Source organism: Zingiber officinale, chromosome 2B (genome assembly GCF_018446385.1).
Source record: "Zingiber officinale cultivar Zhangliang chromosome 2B, Zo_v1.1, whole genome shotgun sequence".
In the NCBI taxonomy this organism is placed as follows: domain Eukaryota; kingdom Viridiplantae; phylum Streptophyta; class Magnoliopsida; order Zingiberales; family Zingiberaceae; genus Zingiber; species Zingiber officinale.
The window spans coordinates 131,374,084-131,394,636 of record NC_055989.1 but is presented as its reverse complement, the minus strand read 5'-3'; the positions used below and the strand labels follow the sequence as shown (position 1 = coordinate 131,394,636).

At 35.5% G+C, this 20,553-nt stretch overlaps 3 protein-coding genes and 1 long non-coding RNA gene across 6 annotated transcripts; 1 reads left to right on the top strand and 3 right to left on the bottom strand.

Moving 5' to 3' along the window:
- Nucleotides 1-280: 280 nt before the first annotated feature.
- LOC122047250 (UDP-N-acetylglucosamine transferase subunit ALG14-like) lies at nt 281-4,426 on the bottom strand. Of its 3 annotated transcripts, none has more exons than XM_042608411.1 (7): nt 4,262-4,426; nt 3,460-3,651; nt 3,057-3,199; nt 1,327-1,476; nt 1,178-1,237; nt 664-871; nt 281-559 (listed from the first exon to the last, which is right to left on the bottom strand). In XM_042608411.1, the coding sequence occupies exons 2-6, from the start codon at nt 3,611-3,613 to the stop codon at nt 695-697; spliced, it is 684 nt and encodes a 227-aa protein (XP_042464345.1). In that variant the 5' UTR covers nt 3,614-3,651; nt 4,262-4,426; the 3' UTR covers nt 281-559; nt 664-694. The 3 variants fall into 3 exon arrangements, with proteins under 3 accessions (XP_042464345.1, XP_042464343.1, XP_042464344.1); XM_042608409.1 differs by lacking the exon at nt 4,262-4,426 and adding an exon at nt 4,120-4,223; XM_042608410.1 differs by lacking the exon at nt 4,262-4,426 and adding an exon at nt 3,974-4,091.
- Nucleotides 4,335-6,792, top strand: LOC122047251. The gene is made up of 4 exons (XR_006130504.1): nt 4,335-4,447; nt 5,641-5,955; nt 6,034-6,172; nt 6,666-6,792. It is a non-coding gene; the product is annotated as an uncharacterized LOC122047251 (long non-coding RNA).
- On the bottom strand, nt 6,200-11,504 carry LOC122047249 (protein NRT1/ PTR FAMILY 7.3-like). Its single transcript, XM_042608408.1, has 5 exons — nt 11,356-11,504; nt 11,140-11,260; nt 8,570-8,787; nt 7,673-8,244; nt 6,200-7,451 (listed from the first exon to the last, which is right to left on the bottom strand). Exons 1-5 carry the CDS (start codon nt 11,380-11,382, stop codon nt 6,593-6,595), a joined length of 1,797 nt encoding a protein of 598 aa, XP_042464342.1. The 5' UTR covers nt 11,383-11,504; the 3' UTR covers nt 6,200-6,592.
- A 6,442-nt stretch (nt 11,505-17,946) lies between these two features.
- LOC122047248 (glycine cleavage system H protein, mitochondrial-like) lies at nt 17,947-20,309 on the bottom strand. Its single transcript, XM_042608407.1, has 4 exons — nt 20,065-20,309; nt 18,686-18,774; nt 18,324-18,494; nt 17,947-18,239 (listed from the first exon to the last, which is right to left on the bottom strand). The coding sequence occupies exons 1-4, from the start codon at nt 20,168-20,170 to the stop codon at nt 18,114-18,116; spliced, it is 492 nt and encodes a 163-aa protein (XP_042464341.1). The 5' UTR covers nt 20,171-20,309; the 3' UTR covers nt 17,947-18,113.
- Nucleotides 20,310-20,553: the final 244 nt, after the last annotated feature.

Here is a 20,553-nt window from a genome sequence, read left to right as displayed (position 1 = left end):
ATTGAATAGTGCTCCCAGGCCATTGTACATCATTCAGCCAACTGACCAAAGTCATTCAGTCAATTGTGCTCAAACAAAAATATTGTGTTCCAAGCTTAGTTGATCAAAAGCCCTAATACAGTTCGTTGAAATATTCCTAGCTCAGATATGAATAAATGCCATACCACTGATTCACATAACATATACCCAAACATGGTAGCAGAGATAGTTTGATGCTGAAGAACACAGCAATCAACAAACATTTATTATGACGAGCCAAGAACTTGGTGAGAATAGCATATAATGAACTGGAAGCACACAAAGATAGATATGCCAACAATCTTTGATGAGTGCCATTAAACTATAAACCAAATCCTTGTAATTAGCTCAGCCATTGATATCCATAATAGGAGAAAAAGAAAACCAAATGTCATAAATCACAAGAAGCAGGCAGCTTTGAGATAACTTTTTATGTGGACAAAGATTCAAGAGAACTGCATAGTTCTAAATTTTTGCTGTTGTATTGAAGCTTGCACTTAGGTCTTCTGTTGTCCAACTCGTATACAGGAATCTGTTTGTACTGTCAAGAAGACAATAAACAGGGGTAAATGAATATTGGAATTTACTGAGTGCAATACAATATGAAAGGTAACAATAAACCAAACATGTGAACACAGGAAGTACCTGGATGAGTAACATCAGAGCCTTCTGTTTTTTACATGAGACAACCAACAAGATGTGCCCTAGGACATTTCTTTTGCAACTGGGGCCATTGCACATAGAACTGATCAGCAAGGAGTAGCTTATAAAGCAACAAGCCACTTAATGAAAGCTTCCTCACGCGTGCAATGCTCTCCACGTAAAAAATGTTCGACCATCCTAGGCCAACCAACTGAGGATGAAATATCAGATTTCCTTGAGATATAATTTAGTTTTGTAAGAATAAGATGAATCTAAAACTTGGGTGATATCTGACTTAAAGAAATGAGCATAACTATCAAGAAATAACTACAATGAAATATTGTAGCAGCTATCAATATAGCCTAACAATTTTATGATTTGATATCCATCTGTCATGAATTATGACAAGGCACAAGCTGTATGATAACACTCTTAAAGTAAAAAAGAAAAACAATCAGAAATCCATGATAAACTTTTGGGCACAAATTGTTAAGAGGTGAACTGAGTATCATCAAACCTTGAATAGAAATGCAGATGTACAAAGAGGTATGCAGGTACCAGGACCATTACAAATAATCTGTGTAGAAAGAATAAGCAATATGAAAGTAGTAAGTTTTATAAAAATCATAATAACTCAGAGAACAATTTAACTTTAGAAGAAAATACCACTTGAGGTCTGATTCTGAAAGTTAGCCACACTGCATGTGCCAATGCTATCAAAGTTGTTGCAATGGAGGTTACATATGATTGTCCTACTTCACGACTTCGATAGATCTGAATAAACTGGGAAGCTTCAACCATCTTTCTTCCACTGTTCTGCAATCCCAATTAAGAATAACCTATTAGATCAGACAATGGAACAACAATGGTGAGCTTTGGGGGCATAAATAAATTGTAAAACAATATCATCAAGAAATGTCAATTGAAAGCCATCCAAACAAAAGAATCTGTAGCAGTTGCAATAAAAATAGAAAATGAAAAATATCTCTGAATTGCTTAAAGAGTGTCATAGTATCCATTTTAGTGAACAATTTATTCAAAATCTAGTGTAAAAAATAACCAACAAGTTGCCAGGTATAAAATTCACGGGCGTTAGAACAAAGCACAATATAATAACAGTATGAGGATTGCTCAGGTTGCAGAATTGAAATCACAATGGTATTAGCTAGAGGTAAAAACTTGAAAAATATCAAGATCTGATCAGTTGGTTTGGAATCAGCAACATAATACTTAGACATTTAACAAAAAGAGAGAGTATAAGGGGCCTAGGCCTTAACCAATCCTAGAGAAAGGAAAAGGAGGCAGTGAGCTTTTATTGGAATCCTCTGAGTCCATTGCTTCTCTAGGTCTTCTCTTAATTTTGGATATCTCCTCAGTCCTTGCTATCCATCTTGTCTTTTGGAAAATCAATTAATGAAAGAATCACTGATGTCATCAATGTTCTGAAGGCGCTAGACTACAAGAGATGTTAAGCCTAGGTGAAAGCATGCGCCTAGAAGTGAGGCATACCTTTTCATACTATTGAGTATATAATTTGAATGTGTTATATACACACATGCAATATAACACAAACTGGCATTAATGTAACACTTGAAGTAATCCATTAGCAAGAAAAGTCATTCTAATCACATAAATAAAATTCTCACATTACCATCATAGTACATATGGTAACATATAATATCATTACTAAAAGTAATAAATAGCAGTTAGCGTCATAGCGTGATAAGTTATGTGATACAAAAAATTTATGTTATCCAAATGATGAAGTCATCATCTTAATCAAGAAAAGATTCAGACCCTTAGTATTGAGTGCTATCTTTCATGCCTTGGGCTATTGGTCAAGGTGAATGTCATAGTGCCTTTCTTGTGCCTAGTGAATTTGCCTCACCTAATCTACTAAAGGAGCCTAAGGTGCAGCACCTTAGTGCCTATGTGTGTCCCTTAATAGCATTACTTTGCATGTTGCAATCAACAAGTTCATCAAATTTGTTAACCAAAATTCAAAATTGCTTTATTGTGATAAAATATATCTATATTGTGGGTTCCCAATCCAATTCCATATGATTTTGGCTTATTATGGTCGATAATGTTATAGGTGAATTTTCAAGTATTGCTTCTTAATTTCCATCAAAAAGGAGAAAGCAAGAAATATGGAATCACTTTGACAATTCAGGTCCAGAATCAACCCAATTTGAAAACTAAGGGCAGACTTCCCTTTTCTTTCATTTATTTCTATTGCTTCATTTATTGTTATTTCGGAGAGGTAAGGGATGCTTAATAACAAGCTTTAATTGACAAACAGAGATATCAACCAAAGGAATAGAAAATCACAGTCAACCAAAATGGGCAGACAATATAAGCAATTATTTTTAAGTTAAATGTAATTCAAATTGTACCTCTTGTTGGATCAAAGATTCCTCCAAAACTTTAGCCTTTTGCAGACTCATGTTATCTGTTGCAGCTGCAATGTAGAATCTTGGAGCAAATCTATCCTTCTGGAGGACATTTACAATTCTAAGCATTTCAGCTGTATGCCCCCCTGCATACCAAATCACTTGATCAAACTGAATATTTCATGCATGGGAGCTATATATTGTCATTGATGACAAAGGATGGTATTTCAGACACCAAACTTAATCAATAAAAAATATTACAAACTCAATGACACCAAAATTGATGTGTCTATATTTAACAAAATGTCCAGTAATTCTTTTGTCTAAATCTGTGAGACCTCACAACCAATCCCATGTCATGACCCAATAGACACAAGACAATAGCCTTTTATAAAAATTCGTTTACCTGAGCCAAGGACAATGAGCGTTCTTAGATTATCCGTTCTCAAAGATCTATTCGGTTTTCTGACCCAATACAGCACATACATCAAACGGACCGCTATAATAGTGACAAAAATTGGGAGAATAAAGCACAAAATTCCATCATTAACTTTCCCCATGCCCTTTAAGTTGATGGAAGACCCCCCTTTTTCCCCTCCTGTAGAACAAGGAACAATTGCATCAGAATACGAGTCTCACACTGAAAATCCTGAGCAATAGCAAACTTTAGTTTAGATACTAAGAAATATGAGAAAAGAATAGCAACCTTACACGATACAAGAAAGAAAAACTAGCAAACTATCGAGTATATTAGATTGTATCACGAGCAAGGCAGTTGACACAAAAATATAAAATGCTAACAATCAAACATGGAATTTCAAATAATGACGCTAATATCGAGTGTATATTAGATTGCGTCCTTACTGCGCAAAATAAATACCAGTACTCTAATAAGTATATGATAGCAATATAGAATTTACGTGTGCGTGTGACCATTGAGAAATGCACAATCCATTTTCTGAATCAATCAAAGATCATTGCTAAAAAAATCACAGTCTAAACGTCGACTCGATTAGAAGAATCGCCGATCCAGATCGTGGTTTGCAGTAATCATCAAAGATTTTACCAGAAATCAGACGCTCACTGGTCGAAAGAGGCTGGGATACCCCCAAAATACCTACCATATCGAAAATTGGGAGGAAATGGCAGGAAAAAGGAAATGGGGAAAAAGTAGAGAAAAGAGAAAAGGAAAAAGTGATAAGGCGCACCCGGATAGATGAGAATCAAAGAGAAAAGGGGTCAAACGATTGCGGAGGCTCGGTGGTGCTTCAACGGAGGCAGGGCGGTGTAGATCTGGAATTGGGAGGCTGTGCGCGAACCTTCGGCCGAGGCGAGCGGCGCGCGATGGAGGTGGATCGCAGAGGCGGCCGGCGACGCAAACGGAGGCGAAATGCGTAATTTAATCAACAAATATTGCCGAAGTTTCATCTTTTTTATCCACCTGAATTTAAATAATTTCATTTCGCTCCCTGAAAGATAAAAAAGCCAGCCTTTATTTTTATTATAATGTCCCTTTTGAAAAAAAAATCATTTAAAAAAAATCGTTTTGAAGACTGTTGTATAAGAACGGACCGATGCTGCGGATTGGAGCTTCTCAATAGGCAGATCACGAAGCCCCCGGCCGGCGAGACACGGCATCAGGAGAAGATAGCAGAAGTTGTCCGAGGGCGGCGCGTGTTGGATAGCATTATCGGAGAGAAGCCCTGCGTCTGAGGATTCGTATCGACAGTTTTTGAATCAGAGGAAGACGGTGGATAACCGGGTGGCTACCGCCGAGATCGAGCCGTAACTTCGAGGCGGAAATTTAATGGAGTATGGTGATTCCACGAAGGAGAATGGTGGAGGGGCTGGAACCTAGAGCTCGGGAGAGGATATTGCACTTCTCGATGCACTTAGGGCATTCTCCAAGGATGTCGCCGTGAGGTGGGAGAAGGTAGCTGTAGCAGTGCCAGGGAAGTCGAAAGCATCTTGTATTAAGAGCGTGGCGGAGTTGAAGATAACTTTCGCATCTCAAAAACTTCCGAATAGTGAGTTCCGTTTTACTGGACTAGAGGGATCGGTGGCACTTTGCAGTCTCATTCTCTCTATCTCTCTTCTCTCTCTTTGAATAGTGAAGGCTATATGCAGTAGGATACTTAGACCCCAAGGGTCATTGGAGATGTTAAATGGTGGTATATTTGTCATATGAAGTCACAGGATTGAATCGTAGGACTGTCGGGCATAAATTCCCGGACTCTGTGCAACTCATCCTACCATCACTTATTCGAGATGTTAAATGGTGGTATACTTGTCATATGAAGTCACGTGATCGAACCGTAGGACTGTCAGGCGTAAATCCCCGGACCCTGTGCAACTCACTCCACCGTCACTTACTCTCTCGGCTGTCGTGATTTACCTCCCTCGTGATGATCTGGAGTTGGGTGCGACGGGAGTGCTGAGGACGAGCGATTTCGTCTTTTGTCATGTTTCTACAGTAGGATACTTGTCGTTACTGATTAAAGCTGTTGCAGGACCTCGTTCTTGTAACACTGACGATGTTTTCTAATTTCTATAGATGGTGGGATGACAATTGTGATAATTTCTGTAGATGAATGCTCAATCAACAACAATTACAAGATGGAGAAGAGCCTAGGATGCTGCAGGAAATGGAGGACTGCTGTAGAGTTTTGGGGAGTGATGTTGGACTGGGAGTGGATTCAAGAACATATTCCACAGCTGTTCAGGGATGGGAGAAGGCCTTTCAAGTTTGAGCGGTTGCAGAGGGAAGTCTACCTCCTTATAGAAGCTATCTCAGGTCATGAATAAAAATATAAGAAAAAGGGGAATTGGAACTCGAGACAACCATGATCTGGTGAATCAATGTGATGGTATGCCCAAATTCCCAGCATCATTCATCTGTGAGGTTTGTTCTCTTGCTTGAAATTATGACTGAAAGAATAAGGCTACCAATTCAGTCAGATTAAAATCTTGAAGTGTCTAGGAAGCAATGACACACCTTGAGGTGCATCAACACCAAAGCCTTGGACGTTGGAACATTTGGCAGAATTTGCATTAGCAGAAGAGGTGGTGGAAACCTCATGAAATCTATCTATTGCACAATAATTGAATGAAGTATCAGTGTGAGTTGTTGTTCTTTGTATCCATCTTTCATGCAACTGTCCTTTTGGTAGTAAAAGAGTTTAATTGGAAGTATTATTGTCTAAATTCATAATATTATACAGCATGAAGGTTCTGTTAGCAGCAATCTGGCCAACTAAACTAGACATTAGTTCAGTTCTACAATGTTTTTATTTGACAAAGCTGCTTTCTCCCCTTCTTGGAATAAAGATAGTAGTGATTTCCATTGTCTAGGAACAGCTTTCCCTTATTTATTTGAAGCATTGCGTCGCCCAAAGGATTTGTGTTTCATGTCATGGCAGGCATCTGCTTCCTCACAATGCCCAAAAGCATTGGTCAAGCTCTCACATAACTTCTAGCGAACTAAAATATATTAGACCTTTTTCTTTGCATCAATTAAAGAATCAATGCTTAAATCACATTCAGACATTGGAGGTGTCTTCATTGTCCTCATACCTTCCCTCTAACTTGATGCTCTTGTACCATCTTGCACAGGCAACAAACACCAAAAGGTCTGCAGCAGTTAGGCTTGCAAGGAGAAAGTAGAACCTGTCCATGTGCCCTCTGTTGAGGTTTACTGGAATCCATCCTGGGCAATTGCCTTTAGACGTTATCTCCATCACTACGGTCACCAGAAGACTGCTCACATAGTTCCCTAGTGATATCGAGGTCATGCAGAGTGCGCTGCCGAAGCTTTTCAGTCCATCCGGCGCCTGGTCATTGAAGAACTCCAACTGACCCACGTACATAAACACCTCTGAAGCTCCTATCAGCATATACTGAGGAATTTGCCATAAGATACTTAGAGAACTGTCATCTGTACAATCACTGCATACATTCTTCAGCCTGTAGGCTTCGACTGCTCCTGCAGAAATCATTGCCATAATTGCTATGACGAGCCCAACTCCCATTCTTTGCAGTTCTGTGAGCCCTTTTCTATCCTTCTTCCATCTCGAAATCAAGGGAGCGAGTAGCCTGCGATAGAAAAATATGAAGAGTGCTACACTGGCGATGTCAAAGGCAGACATGCTTGCAGGAGGAATATGGAAACCGCCAACATTATTGTTCATGACTGCACCCTGCTCGACGAAGAGGGAGGCCATCTGTGTGAAAACGACTGAGTAGATTATGGTGGTCATCCATATGGGAAGGAGACGGAGCACACATTTGAGCTCTTCGACTTGCGTGATGGGGCACAGACGCCAGGGATTACAAGAACTCAATTGATTGTTTTTTGTTATGAAATCATCTGGATCAACGACTGCTGCTCTGTCCAGGAATCTACAACAACAGATCATGCCAAGTTTAGCTTAATGAAGATGCAGCTAATACGTGTAAGCTATGAAAATGGATTTTGAGGTTCACATGATGGTCCTTATTCTCAATGAAAGATTTCCTAGGGCATGTTGAACCAATTTACGGTGGTACCAGCTAGCAAGGGTTTCACTATGAGAGACAAAATTTAAGTTATACTTCAGATGAAAAAAGATTCAGAAACTTACTTGAAGCCTTCAGTGTGGAGTAACTTTCTGCTTCCATTAGCATGTGAGTCTGCAGCCTCTTTGACCTTCACCTCATACAGATCTTTGCCACTTAGTGGCATTCTGATCCTCCACTTCCTTGATGCAGCGATGATGACCTGGCATACCCTAGTGAGAGGGTTGCCGTTAGGCTTTAAGTGTCTGTAACTGGTGGTGCCACAGAGGAAGAGGACCAGGGCCAGCATCGCAGACCCAGTTGATGCCCAAAAGCCTAGCGCCCACATACCCTTGTCCTCGAAGTAGTCCAAGAATGTGTTGGAGAAAAGAGAGCCTAAGTTGAGGGCTAAGTAGAAGTAGCTGAAGAATGAAATCTTGGAGTGGGACTCTACATAATCTTCCTCATCAAACTGGTCTGCCCCAAAGGTGGCTATGTTTGGTTGGTACCCTCCATTTCCTAGAGCAACCAGGTAGACTGAGAGGTAGAAGATCGCAAGTTGTAGGCTTGAGTGTGGTCCACAGTTAAGATCCTCATCACCACACCCTGAGGGTTTGAGAAGAAATAGGTGAGTGGAAAGAGAGAGCAGCGCCAATCCCTGCAATTAAAAATAGTATTTGGTAAGTTTTTGCTAGCCTACATTGCACAATGATATGCTTTTCTTGAAAAAGTGCAATATGATACATGTAAATAATTGTCATGTCAACACAACTGAATTAGATTTGCCAATACAATGAATCATATTTCATTTTATTAGCTAAGAATCTTAGAATCTAATAACTATTTGCATGGTAAATTGTAAAAGATTACTTCTCCCTTATTTAACTAGTAGAACCCAGATTTTGGAAATTGAAGTGTGTCTACAGGATAAGGTGTATCGCAGATTAAAGTATTGTGTTCAATGCATGAATTGAATGACTTACTATTACAAAGATGACTTGGAAAATGGCACAAGTCTTGTATCTTCCCCAATAAGAGTCACTGAGGAAGGCCCCTACGAGCGAGAAGATATAGACTGTGCCTGTCCATTTGCTGACATTGTTGGCTGCTTCTGCATTGTTCTGCTGCAGAACTCTTGTCAAAAACAATACCAGGTTGACTCCAACCCCAAAGAATGCAAGCGTGGCTAATCCCTGATTCACTGAATAAAAATTGAAGGCACATGGTTAGTTCCAAGTGTAAACTGCAGAAAGATTTAAGAGATACATAATGCAGATAGTCGCTTCCATAGTAGATCCTCAATTATGCTGATGTTGGTATGATTTTCTTGATATGGAAACATGATAATTTCTCCATGAATTATTGTGGCTAGTCTGACTTGAATTCACTGTGTCATCAGAGAGAAACAGTTTTTATTTGATGGCCTTTTTTGCTTGTCTAAGTTATCACACATAAGTTTGGCATGCATGTTCTGATTATTAAACTTGATGATTGAACTACTATTTAAGGCGTGTCAGCCACTTGCACTTGTATTGTTGGGTCTCACTTGTATCATTGGGATTCAATTTGAATATGAGTTATTCTACTTTAAAAAAAAGTTCATAAAACTATCAACCTCAGTTTCTTGGGAACTGCTAGCTATATTTATAATGTTTGGGGCCATTGCTATGTGATAATGTTCAAATTGTCACCATTCATTAATGCAGCTTGCTTTAAAGGAGAGACCACGAATATAAATCTCTTCCCTTATGTTCATTTTTTACTATATCCAGCTTTCCTCTAGAATCCAAAACAGTAGTTGCTTTGATTTTTGGAGACGAAGTATATTTAGATGGACATGTATCTTTAGATGTTAATTATCAAGTGATTCATATTTAGGCTAGGTAATTTTTTTTATAATTAAAAAAACTCAATAAATAAGATTTTTGAAAGAGAATCATGCTATAAGTTGTTAGTGTTCACCATGCTGAATAATTTACAAATTATCTTGTGTAGTTTTCATCTAAGTTTATGTCAAGTTAAAGTGTGTGAGACCCCAAATTATCTTGTGTAGTTCTAAAGGTGCTTAAGAAATCTAGTTTTTTGTCTATAAATCTTGAGCTCATTTCGCAAAATAGATTGTGGGCCATTATACATCATTTTTTTACTATGCAAACTAATTTACAAATCTACTTGCCTGGTAAATACCTTGAAGTGACCTATAATTAAGACGTTGAAACCACTTAATAGCCACCTTATATTGGAAGGAACCCAAATATGTAGTTTTTATTTCAGCATCATACACATGCAATTTGTGAAAAAAAAACATACGTTCATAGATTGTCTGAATTAGGTTGCATACATGCACACTTTGAATGAATCTTATTCATATGTAATTTTGTTCAGATTTATACCCATATTTAATTGTGTCATGAGGTGGTACCAGAGTTTAACTATATGTGAGATGCTCCCACCAAATTTCAGTAACTTTTAATCACAGAAGATGTTTTCATATGAACATAGAACCAAGGGTAAACTTTTAGATAAGTACTCACTGTCTTAAGATGAGTCAAGTTCAAGTTTGAGTGGGTTATTGCTAATCTCCAGCCTGAACTAACCTTGTGAGCAATTCATACCTTTTGACCTTATTAGGCTAAAGTTGAAAAAAACATGCCTAGGATAAGATTTTGTAATAAAATACACCACCTATCTTTTTCTTTTGTTTATATTGCTTCATTTTCCTTTTTTAAATTGCTCCATTTTTCTCATGCAAAAGACTTATGTGGTCGATGCAAACTGTAGTTGCAGACAGTGACAGGCACCATCAGATATGATGCTTCTATGATTGCCAGGTTAGTATATATTTCATTGTCAAAACCAAGAAAGAATCAACCATACGCTATTCTACAGGAAAAGTATTACTTGTGCTTTCGTGTAAACCGTAGATATCATAGCTAACCAAAAAACACACTTAGAGCATCCACAACCAAATAGACCCACTTATATATTGGTTTATCTGTAATGATCTGTACTCATGCTGCTTGTGCTGTTGCCACCTTTTTAACCAACATGTGACTCAATTTATTGATGGCCCTTGAATATCTAGGTTGATATGTTTTAATCTATTTTTCCTCTCTACTCCTTGTCTGGCAGAATAACACCATTACTTAGATAATCTATACTAAGGAACAACTATAGCATTTAGAAATGCCACTTTTATGAAATTTCACTTGCCTTATGGCCCTATTGTGTAGATTGTTTTTGATAGTTGATTTGACTTAATAGTCGGTGAAATCCAAATCAGTGCTTGAAATTTAGTATCATAAGACAGTTCAGAACATCAGCAGATATCTATTTTTTCCAACTTCATCAATGTTTTTTTTTTTTTCATGTTATTGCTTCTAAAGAACCAGAAACTGTGAAAGGTCTGTTGATATCGTTTTAGAGTAAAGAGTTGGGTTCTTTCGGTGTCTTAATACACAGTTTCCTGTTAATAATCGTTTTCTATTTTAAATATGAATGAAAAATACTAATACTTTTTCCCTCATGATTTAGTTACTGAATCAAATATTACCTAGAAGAAGAGATCCAGCCACCCAGCCTCCAGTCTTGTCCTTGACTGCAGGCCTTCCTCTGAAATCCACTGATCCATCGAGTGTGTACTCGTACTCCTCATCTTTGCTTCCTCTTGTCTCCTGCAGTATTCAGCTCAATTTTGTCAGTCTAACCAGCCATTCAGATCTAAATTTCATGGCCTATTAGTCGATAATATCCTCGATAAGCTACTGACCATGTTAGATTTGTCAGTTTTAGCCATTGCTCCGACTGGGATGTCAAAATGCGAAGAGAAGCACAGGAGTAGAGTTCAGGGGAGAAGAAAGGGAGAAAGAGAATGGACAATTGGTGCCGAGGGAGGCTGGCGAGGTTTGAATTTATAGAAGTGAGGGAAATGCATCAATGGCTTAGATTAGAGGGTGCCCACATGATATGTGATATGGTTTGGCCTCATGGAGGAATCAAAAACATGAACAAATTGAAAATGACAACCAAAGGAATTTAAAGGGGACACAAGGTTTTCCAGTTGGATTTGGATTCATGCATATTGCATGTACAAGACATGCCTTGTTGGACAACTTAAATAATAGGTTTAAATAGAAAGGAAGTTTTTATTATTAGAGAAAATTAAATCAGGAGCTTTAGGACCATCGATTATCCTTTTTTCCCTTCAAATTATCTATCATACCCTGATGATTTGCTCATTATGGACTTCTTATTACAATAACTCGAAGTTGAAAGTTCAAATATTTCACAATACTTTATATATTTTTTATTTGCATCAAGTATATTTCGCTCAACACTTCTTAGTAGGGTGCGAAAATAGAATACCAAGTTCCTTGAAAACTCTCGCAACATTTGCTGCAACGCTCACATATCATTTAGCCAAAAAGGTATCCAAGTTATATAGGGAATTAGTTTTGGAGCTGAGTTACTTATTTTGCAGAGAATTAAGATCTCAAACTCTTGCATAAATACTGAAATTATTTCTTGAGTAAGTTTTTAGCTGCAAGGGGAGAGATAATTGAGTTAAAATTCTCTTTGATCTTGGAGTCTTATTTCAAATTATGCATGCATAATGTATGAGAAAAATCCATGTTTCTTTCTTCTCCATCTGTGGCCAAACTAATTTCGAAAGTCAAACATAGTGCCTCAAACCTAAACGGGTCTGAAGCATGCGAATAGCAATTCATTCTGATCTGTGAACACACATGATTCAATCGTGATCCACTCAAGAGTTGACCCTTACCTTCACGGTTGGATGAGATTTGCCAAGGTTGTTTTGGATTGATATGTAATGGAGACACTATTTCCAAAAGCTAAGATAGTAGGATGGAAAGCCCACATCACACATAAGCCATGACATGACTTGCGATATGGACCTAGATTCATAGTGGACATACAGGTCTGAATTTGACATGCCTTACGTTCTTGCTTCACTTTACAGGAAAATGGATGAGACTTAGATCAAAGCTACGCTAGTTTTATGAAAAATCTCCACTCTCGAACTGCTACAGTCCATATCTTGGAGCAAGATTTTAGTCCTTTTGATCAAGCAGTAAAATTATGGCCTTTTGGACTTTATATGAAGAACAGCAATTCTTGTAGCGTCGTGATAACTCCGCTACGCTATCTTACTTTTTATCGTGGAGTTGTGTAGAGTTGTAGCTTTTTCTGCAATTTGTCATACTTTTCTGCAGTATCTAAGTCACAGAAACTCGTAATTACTGTATGCAGCATGCAGGTTTAGTGCTCAAATCTGTCTTGGATTATCCAAATATCTCAAACTAAAATTCTTTATTCTGACAGATATAGTTTCTTCTTAGTGTTGGTCTAATACTATTGATGATGACTGAAACAGACTTGTGTTATATTATTATGATTATTTTTTGAGGCTTTCCATGCAATTGAATCCTTCTTCCAAATTCCAATTTGCTTGTAGAAGATGATTTAGAAGAACATGGAAAGGTGAAGCACAGATTCCTTGCAGCCCAGAACATTTTCTACAGGTCAAGGTACAGTTCGTTCCCAGTAAAGAAGTTCAATTTGAATTATGATTATCTGTCCAAAATGAAATTACTAAACAAGATGAGAATTTGTAAGTTTAATTCGTTTAATACCTCCAGAAACTTTACACCTCAACTTTCCTGACCGTTTACATCATCCCCTTTGCAAATTGTCTACCTTTCTGCAGCCATCACAGTCCTCAGCCCCAAAACTTGAACACCGATCTTACAGGTCAAGGTACAGTTCCTTCCCAGTAAAGAAGTTCAATTTGAATTATGATTATCTGTCCAAAATGGAATTACTAAACAACAAGAGAATTTGTAAGTTTAATTCTTTAATATCTCCAGAAATTTTACACCTTTCCTTTCCTTCCTTTCACATCATCCCCGACGCAAATTGTCTACCTTTCTGACGGCCACCACAGTCCGCAGCCCCAAAAGTTCAACACTGATATATCCACTTATTCCTAAGTCAAGAACCAAGGCATTAAAATACTAGAAATAATAATGAAGTGCATGTATGTGAGACGTAAGAGCTCGTATTAAAGTTGGGTTTTTGCCGTGGCTTATCAAGCAGCCGCCACTCCTGACGCTGCGTGATGTTAGGAAATGTGAAAGAGATGGTTGAGTCATTTCGTCGAACAATTTGTCGGCTAATGGAGGCGCGTCGCTGTTGAGGGTTGAGTGGGGATACAACAACAGCTAGATTCCACATTCGTGGCCGAGCCAGGAGTGTGTGCCAGAGGGGAATTTGTTGGGGAAATTAAAATGATGATGATAAAAAAGACAAAAACAATAAATAGGACTCAGCCGTTAGATGAGACTAATAATAAAATCTGTGTAAAATATTTTTGCAAAAAAAATCATAAAAAATTAAATTAAATTAGCTTTTTTATTCATTTTTTTCCCCTCATCATCTTATTGTAACAATAGTAACATTTTCCCGCCTTTTTTATCCAACAAGTGATAAGGCTTTCATTTTCTTTTGTTATGGACCTCTTGTTCTTTAAAGTGATAAAGATGCGCAATTAGGTCTTTGTTTCCATTACTAACCTTTTTTTTTATATATTTATTTGTATTTTATATTTGTAAAGAATGGTTGCCCAACTGTGATCAACTTTGTATGAGGGAAAAAAGTTAGGTTTTATGTGCTGAATTGAGACCCTTTGATGGGTGATTTTTCCCCGCTTAGTGTTTGATCTTTGTCTTGATCCTTGCCTAGTCTATCAGATTGATGCGGATGGATCGAGTTCGGTATTCTCGACCTACACTTACTTTATCAAATTGAATTCATGGTGATTCTTCACTAATTTGCAAATGTGAGCAAAAGAGCATCTCGATCCTTGTTTGCTATGCATTAGGAAGGAGCCGGGAGAGGAAGTTCCTCCTTGAGACGAGTCAAGCATTGGAGCTCCTCCTTGAGGGAGGATCACTAGATTGAATGTGGAGCAAATTTCGTCTCGAGTGGTGGCTAAGAGATACCGGATAGCTAAACGAGGAATAGAAGGGTTGGACAATGACATCGAATGAAAGGGACTATTAGAATAGGAATATAAAGCGATCATCAATTGTTGAAGTGGACAGACAAAGAGGTGAAGGGTTGGTTGTTGACTAACATTTCATCGTGTTAAACATTTGAAATAAAAGATTATTAGCATAATTATTTCTTCATCCAATTAGAACCTCAGCCGAAGAAAAACAGCTCATAGTATTAATTAAATCCTACTTCAAAATTTTAAAAAGTTTTTTAAATGGAAAAAAAAAAACTTTTGCTTTGTGTAAATGTCCTCTTACAAGAAGCTTTTTGTTGGAATTCCACAAAATAGTGGATAAGTGACTTCATTTTGTTAATGCCGCGATGTTGAATCGATAATGACATTCAACGTGCGTCCGCAGGCCATGAAAGGGATGCGCCATTTCTAAATTAAAATTAACAAAAATCAAATGGACGGTCTCAAATCATGAAAGCTTAGTTTTTTTTTTCAAAAAAAAAAAATAGTTCCCGTGTTTTATATTTAAAATATCTTTTATTTCTAACTACTCAATAGTTACTATAATGTGAAATTTTAATTATTTCATTTTAATCAAAATTATTATATATATATATATATATACTATTCTATTAAAATATTTTTTATAAACTTGTTCAAAATTATTTAAAATGGATCAACTACACTTTAAAAATAATTATAGCGACTCTTAAATAGTTGTTACATAGTTATACTAGCTACTTATGTAGTTGCTATCCGATTGTAGCTAAATCTTAAATTTTTAAGATATTATTATCAAAATATTCTTTATTAATTTAGACAAAATTATTTAAGTTTTATCAAAAATAAATTTAAATTGATCAAATTAACTTAAAAATAGTTGTAGCAATTACACAGTTAAAGAAACTACTAAATAGTTCGTACACAATTGTAGAGTTTTTACACTTGCAATTGTTACATAATCATAACTACTATACTAACACTAAAAAAAGTAAGAAATAATATTATAACAGTTAATCATAGATGTTACAATAGCGCTGAAAATAAGAATATTCTTAAGATAAAAAAATTTGATAGGATACCCTTTTGATTTTTTTTAATTAAAAAAAGAGACGCATTTTTGAGGAGTTACATAATTTAGGGCATCTTTTGATTTTTACCCATTAAAATTCCCTCTAAATTTAAGAAAATTAACATAGCAAATTATTTAGAATTTAGTTATACTAAACAACTCGAAAAAAAATAATGGAAAAAAAGCAGGTAAGAAAATTAGGAAGAGGTGTATATATATATATATATATATATAATTCCGATATGCTGCGCGATGCTATAGTGCATGTTGTGCGCGTCGTGCAGCATATCCGCTTTCTCATTTTTTTAATTAATCATTTTTTTAATTATTTTTTTTTATTTTGAATTTTAAAAATTTAACATTTTCTTATATAAATCAGTAACGCATAGATATATCTCCTAAATATATTACAATAATCCATAAATACTTAAATTTATTTTATTTTTAATTTTTCTTTTAACTAAATACTATAATCCAATTGGGAAGCCTAAATCCTAGAGGTAAAATCTTTAAAAAATAATAGCTTAAAAATTATAACCCAATTGGATTATAGTGTTTAGTTAAAAGAAAATTTTAAAATGAAATAAATTTAACTATTTACATAGTATTGTAATATGCTTAAAGGATATATTAATGTATTAGCGATTTTTATAAGGGAATGTTGATTTTTTAAATTCAAAATCTAAAAAAATAATAGATATTATTTTTTAATTTTTAATGAAATAAATTTAAGTATTTACGGAGTATTGTAATGTGTTTAGGGGATATATTAATGTATTAACTATTTATATAAGGAAATATTAATTTTTTTTAATTCAAAATCTAAAAAAAATAATATATTTTTTATTTTTTATATTTTGAATTAAAAGATTAATTAAAATATTTTTTAGATTTTATTTATATGTTCAAAGTTCTCAATTAGGTTATAATTTTTAAGGTATTATTTTTTAAAGATTTTACGTTTAGGGTTTAGGTTTCCTAATTAGATTATAATATATAATTAAACAAATTTAAAATGAAATAAATTTAAGTATTTATATAGTATTATAATATGTTTAGGTGATATATCTATGCGGTTTATATAAGGAAATGTTAAATTTTTTAAATTCAAAATCATAAAAAAAATAATAAAAAAAATGATTAATTAAAAAAACGAGAAAGCGGATATGCTAAGCAATGCGCACAGTCACACTGTAGCGTAGCGCAACATATCATATATATATATATATATATATATATATATATATATATATATATATATATATAATCCATGATGATTTTATTTTGTTTATTTTTTTTTAATTTTTAATTGTGCCAATAAAATTTTATCTTTAGTATTTAGAGGTTGAATTATAGTATTAAGTAAAAAAAAATTCAAAATAATTTTTTTTAAAGATATTCACGGGATGTGCAGGATAATGAAATAATAGCAAGCTAAGAAAAAATAAAAAACAAAAAGCTCTGATGAAATCCGCAGCATATAAATGTTATATATACATATATTCTCTCAAAACATCGATAAATTGCAATTGGCGTCTAACAAATCATTAAATTCATTTTTCAAATGAACACTAATATCAAATATATAGATAATCCTTGAGATGATCTGATGAGCTCACCTCCCTTACTTTACAGCTCTTATATCTTGACTGTAATACACAACAATCAACGTCAAACATGTCAAATGGTTGACAATTTTGATTTAAACTTTTTTTTTTCAAACCCATCAACATTCTCTTTTCCACGTCAACAATTAACTTGATGATATTCTAAATATTCTTTATTATTATTATTATTATATCTCCATAATTTATTTTCTTTTCTCTATAAAATAAATTGATGGTTTTTCCCTCCATAAGTAGAACAATTCAATTTAATATCGTCTTATTCGATTCATCGCCTAGCTCATCTAGCTCACTTTGTGACTCCTTGCCTATCTAATTGCATCGGTTTATTTGTTAAAGTCTTCTTCGATGAGTCACTTGGCTCACTCAATAGGGATATATATAATTCAATCTATTTAGCTTGTTTGACCACTTCGATTAGTCTATCTTGTTAAGCATGTTTAGCTCGTTTTGTTAGTCCAAATATTGAATATGATCGACTCATTCCATCCCCTAAGGTTGGTCCCACATGAAGTTCACACGACCGACGCACATTCAACTCGATCGAACCACTTGTACGGGTCACTTGATCCATCGTGCAATTCATCTAACTTGCTCGATCCATTTATCCAATCTAGCTCTTACACAATGAAATAGACCGAATGGAATTATCACGTAGAAGTATAGACAACAAAGTTTCCACCTTTTAATCTTTTGTTTAAAAAATAAAGGAAAAAGGGAAAGCATTAACAGGAAGAAGAAGATCACATAGGAACTGAACTTGTCAGTAACAAGCAACAAGATTGATCGATCTGTATACTCTAGTGCGCATCTTCTTCCTCGCAAAACTTGGAGTATTCCTTCGAATCCATCAAGGATTGAAGCTCAGATGGATCGCTAGGCTTCACCTTGATCATCCAACCATCTTCATATGTGCTCGTGTTGATCTACATGATAATAATGATAACAAAAAGCACATCAGTGTTTTGATTCGGGTGTTGAATTGATTCTGAGGCAAGATCTCATTTTACCAGGCCAGGCGTCCCGGTGAGCTTGGAGTTGACTTCAATGACTTCACCGGAGACCGGAGAGTTGACATCGCTTGTGGCCTTGACACTTTCCACAGCTCCAAAGCCGCTTCCTTTCGTGACTGATGTGCCGGATTCTGGCAGCTCCACGAAGACCACCTCTCCGAGATGACCCTGTAAAGATATGGATGTAGTGTTTGTCCTAACTATTTCAGATGATTATATGAACCTTGTTTGTTCATCAAGTTCTACACAAAACTAAATCAATTAAATTATAATTTGCCATTTCAGAATTCATTAATGGCAATATTTCTTTTCTTTTTAATTATAACTGTTAGTTAGTTGAGATAAGAAGGAATTAGAACCTGAGCATGGTCAGTGATGCCAATTGTGGCCACATCCCCCTGATGCTTCACCCATTCATGAGAATCACTGTACCTGAAGCCATCAATCACTGCAAGAGCAAAGACAGAAGTTGAAGATCAAAATAGTATAAGTAAATTTTTGGTATATAATTTTCTTCTTGAGTTATTACATTTTAGGAAATTAAATGTTTTGTTTAGTAAAAATGAGTTCAGTTATATTGGATGATTTTTTAAAGGATATTTAGACTAAATATGGGGTTTGACATAATAATGGCATAAAAAAAATCCTATTTTTAGAATCTTCTTAGTTGGTTTTTGGCATAGTTTTACATGGCGACAATTAGTAAGTGGTGTGTTACGAAGTATATCCATGAAGTGTGTTTAGAGACTATGACAGATCAAGACGTATGTAAATAAGAGAGCTTTCTTTTTCCACTTTCCTTCATCAATACTAAGAGTAGAGTCTAAAGCTAAATTGCATGTGTTTTACTTCATGTATTTGTGCCATTCTACCAAGGGACGCGAAGACACATGCTTGTGGTAGATTCTATCAACCGGTGTTAGAACAGTCTTCAATCACATCTAGCAGTATCAAAGATACTTATAATCCCAACACTAAACACAATAAAAGGAGACAAAGTAAGGCCATTCATGTAAACAATGTTCTAGATCATTGGGTTTACTAGGGGTAAAATCAGAATGAAGTGATTCACTTCTTTTGATATAAATTTTGAGAAAAGTTTCTACATATTTCTGAAAACAAACATAAAATTCTCAAAATCTCATAATTAAAGTCATACAAAACCCTTTCTGAATTCTTTCGGATGTATGATAAGTTACTTCTCTAAATGAACTTTCTCAAGAAAATTATCAAACACATTAAGCTACTCAAAACAAGGAAAAAGAAACAAGACCAAAGAAAGGAGCTTGAGAAAGATCTCAAAATTACACAAAAGGTCTCAAATTCTCACAAGGAAGCTACCGAAAGCATAACGACAAGTTTATATAAAAAAACAATAACATTCTTCTCAATAAACAAACAAAATAACACAAAGATAAAAAAGGAAAAGAAAAGAGAGAGAGAAGAAACTCATACAAACTAGCTACAGCACCTCAATAAGCTTTCTTATTGAGATTAGGGCTGTGTTTACCATCATTCATGTGCATCTTTCGTATCACTTTCCCCCCAAACCCTAAGAGTTCTGTCTCAAACATAATGACAAGTCTATCAAAACAGAAACTCTTCTTTTAGGACGGGCAGAAATAGCAATAAACTCTCATGGGAATTCTTTCAAACACATAGCAAGCAGCTTCCCGAATGACCTTCTCCAATGCAGTTTAAGTCAGTGAAAAAGAGAGTAACAGCTCACGAAGCTTACCAGATGAGAAGCACCTGGAGATTGATGAGGCAGGGAAAGGAGCAGCAGCCCTGGAGGAGAGCTTGAGGGCATTGGCAGCTGAAGAGGCCCACAGCTTCAAGGCCATCTTCTTAACCTTAAAAAAAAAAACAGTTAATTCCCTCCTCCTCTTCTTCTTCTTAAAAGAAGAGAACAAGGAGAAGGAATTGGGCTGTGGATTTGCAGAGTGGGTGTGGATGTGGTTTATGAATGGAGGAGATTCAGAGCCTCATCCTCTTAGAACCAAGTGTGATACTATCTGCCATGCCATTCTTTTTTTGTTATTATTTTATAATCATATTTTTAAACACATTTGCTGATTTGCAAGGAAAAAGAAAATCTATTATGAATTCCTTAGATTTTTAAGATAAGAAAAGTGCTATCCTGCAGTGGACATCGAAGAAAAAAAAATTATTTACACTTAATATTATAATCCAACACTTAAGCTCTACATTTAAAATTTTATTGATA

Bases quoted from the DNA above. Each gene is read 5' to 3' on its own strand.
- LOC122047248 (XM_042608407.1), bottom strand. From the start codon at position 20,170: ATGGCCTTGAAGCTGTGGGCCTCTTCAGCTGCCAATGCCCTCAAGCTC. The intron at 18,775-20,064 runs GTAAGCTTCGTG...TTGCTCTTGCAG, and splicing joins CTCCAGGTGCTTCTCATCTG to TGATTGATGGCTTCAGGTAC. The intron at 18,240-18,323 runs GTAAAATGAGAT...ATTATCATGTAG, and splicing joins TCACCGGGACGCCTGGCCTG to ATCAACACGAGCACATATGA.
- LOC122047249 (XM_042608408.1), bottom strand. From the start codon at position 11,382: ATGGCTAAAACTGACAAATCTAACATG. The intron at 8,245-8,569 runs GTAAGTCATTCA...TTTTAATTGCAG, and splicing joins TCCAAGTCATCTTTGTAATA to GGATTGGCGCTGCTCTCTCT. The intron at 7,452-7,672 runs GTAAGTTTCTGA...CTGTTGTTGTAG, and splicing joins CTCCACACTGAAGGCTTCAA to ATTCCTGGACAGAGCAGCAG.
- LOC122047250 (XM_042608409.1), bottom strand. From the start codon at position 4,177: ATGGTAGGTATTTTGGGGGTATCCCAGCCTCTTTCGACCAGTGAGCGT. The intron at 1,238-1,326 runs GTATTTTCTTCT...CTTTCTACACAG, and splicing joins TCAGAATCAGACCTCAAGTG to ATTATTTGTAATGGTCCTGG. The intron at 872-1,177 runs GTTTGATGATAC...TTTCATCCTCAG, and splicing joins CATCTGCATTTCTATTCAAG to TTGGTTGGCCTAGGATGGTC.